At 38.0% G+C, this 1,013-nt stretch overlaps 1 protein-coding gene across 1 annotated transcript in view; it reads left to right on the top strand.

Annotated features, from left to right (window-relative positions):
• Positions 1-635, top strand: part of tmem256 (transmembrane protein 256) — a 3,676-nt gene extending 3,041 nt beyond the window's left edge. Inside the window, exon 4 of the mRNA XM_005750040.1 lies at positions 515-635. Within this exon, the coding sequence (XP_005750097.1) occupies positions 515-613 (99 nt within the window). The 3' untranslated portion in view covers positions 614-635. The remainder of the gene's footprint in view (positions 1-514) is intronic.
• The last annotated feature ends 378 nt before the right edge of the window (positions 636-1,013 follow it).

Below are 1,013 nucleotides of genomic sequence, written 5' to 3'. Positions count from 1 at the left end.
AAAGCTGGAGTACCTCAAAATACCCGTAAAGGCACTATACACAAAAAGTAGTCAGTAGTAACAAATTCAAATAAGAAAGAAAGATGGGTTAAAAAAATGCAGCATCTACTGTTGGCCAAATTTGTATTTTAAGCATCAGTGTATCTGCCCAATTGGTGCAACTCCAGTTATAGTTTAGTGGACTGTATGACTGTTATTTGTTTTACTCTCAGAAAACTAAAAGATGTCTGTGAAACATTTTCACACTGTGCTGTTAATCTGGAGGAAACTTCTGTAATGCAAAAAGACAGGAAATTGATTTTTTTTTTAATGATGAGATACTTTCCTGGCCAAACTTGGGCTGATTGATGAGAATGGTGTAAATGGTGCTTGATAGCGGCTCACTAAATATCCACTTCTACACTTGATAATAAAAGGCCTTTCCAGAAAATGTTTGATTCACTGAACTTGATGAGTGGCTGGGAAAGGCAGAGTTTTTTCTGAAAGCTCTGTGTGTGTGTGTGTGCCTCTTCAGCTTTTTGAAACCGCCAACAAGTACCATTTCTACCACAGCCTGGCCTTGCTGGGTGCTGCCCACTGTGGGAAACCTGCTGTGGTAAGTACAGAAGCCTAAGACCCTCACTCTTGGCTGGATGCACTTAGCTCAATCCTTTAAAGTGGATATAGTGCCACAGTCGTATTTGCTGTTACCTGTCCATCTTCACTCAGAGATATTATGTTACAGAGACTGCTGTTTTATTACATTATAAATGATAAAAGTGACAGCATAAGTATAAATTTGTTGTGGATTGACGGTGAAAGAACACATTATCCCAACAAATGGAACCAGGAAAGAAAAAATGGTAGCCAAAGAATCTCCTCACTTAAATGTCACCACCCCATCATCTGTACTTTTAAGCATTCATGCATGTCCCTCTGCGTCTCATGTCTGATAATGTTGTTATTATGAGTTGACAATAAATTGGTAAAAACTGTGGAGTTATTAATTTGGATTAAATAAAATCTATGAACCA

Source organism: Pundamilia nyererei, unplaced genomic scaffold, assembly GCF_000239375.1.
Source record: "Pundamilia nyererei isolate P.nyererei 1_Seehausen unplaced genomic scaffold, PunNye1.0 scaffold00260, whole genome shotgun sequence".
Taxonomy (NCBI): Eukaryota; Metazoa; Chordata; class Actinopteri; order Cichliformes; family Cichlidae; genus Pundamilia; species Pundamilia nyererei.
This window is presented reverse-complemented; position numbering and strand designations above follow the sequence as displayed.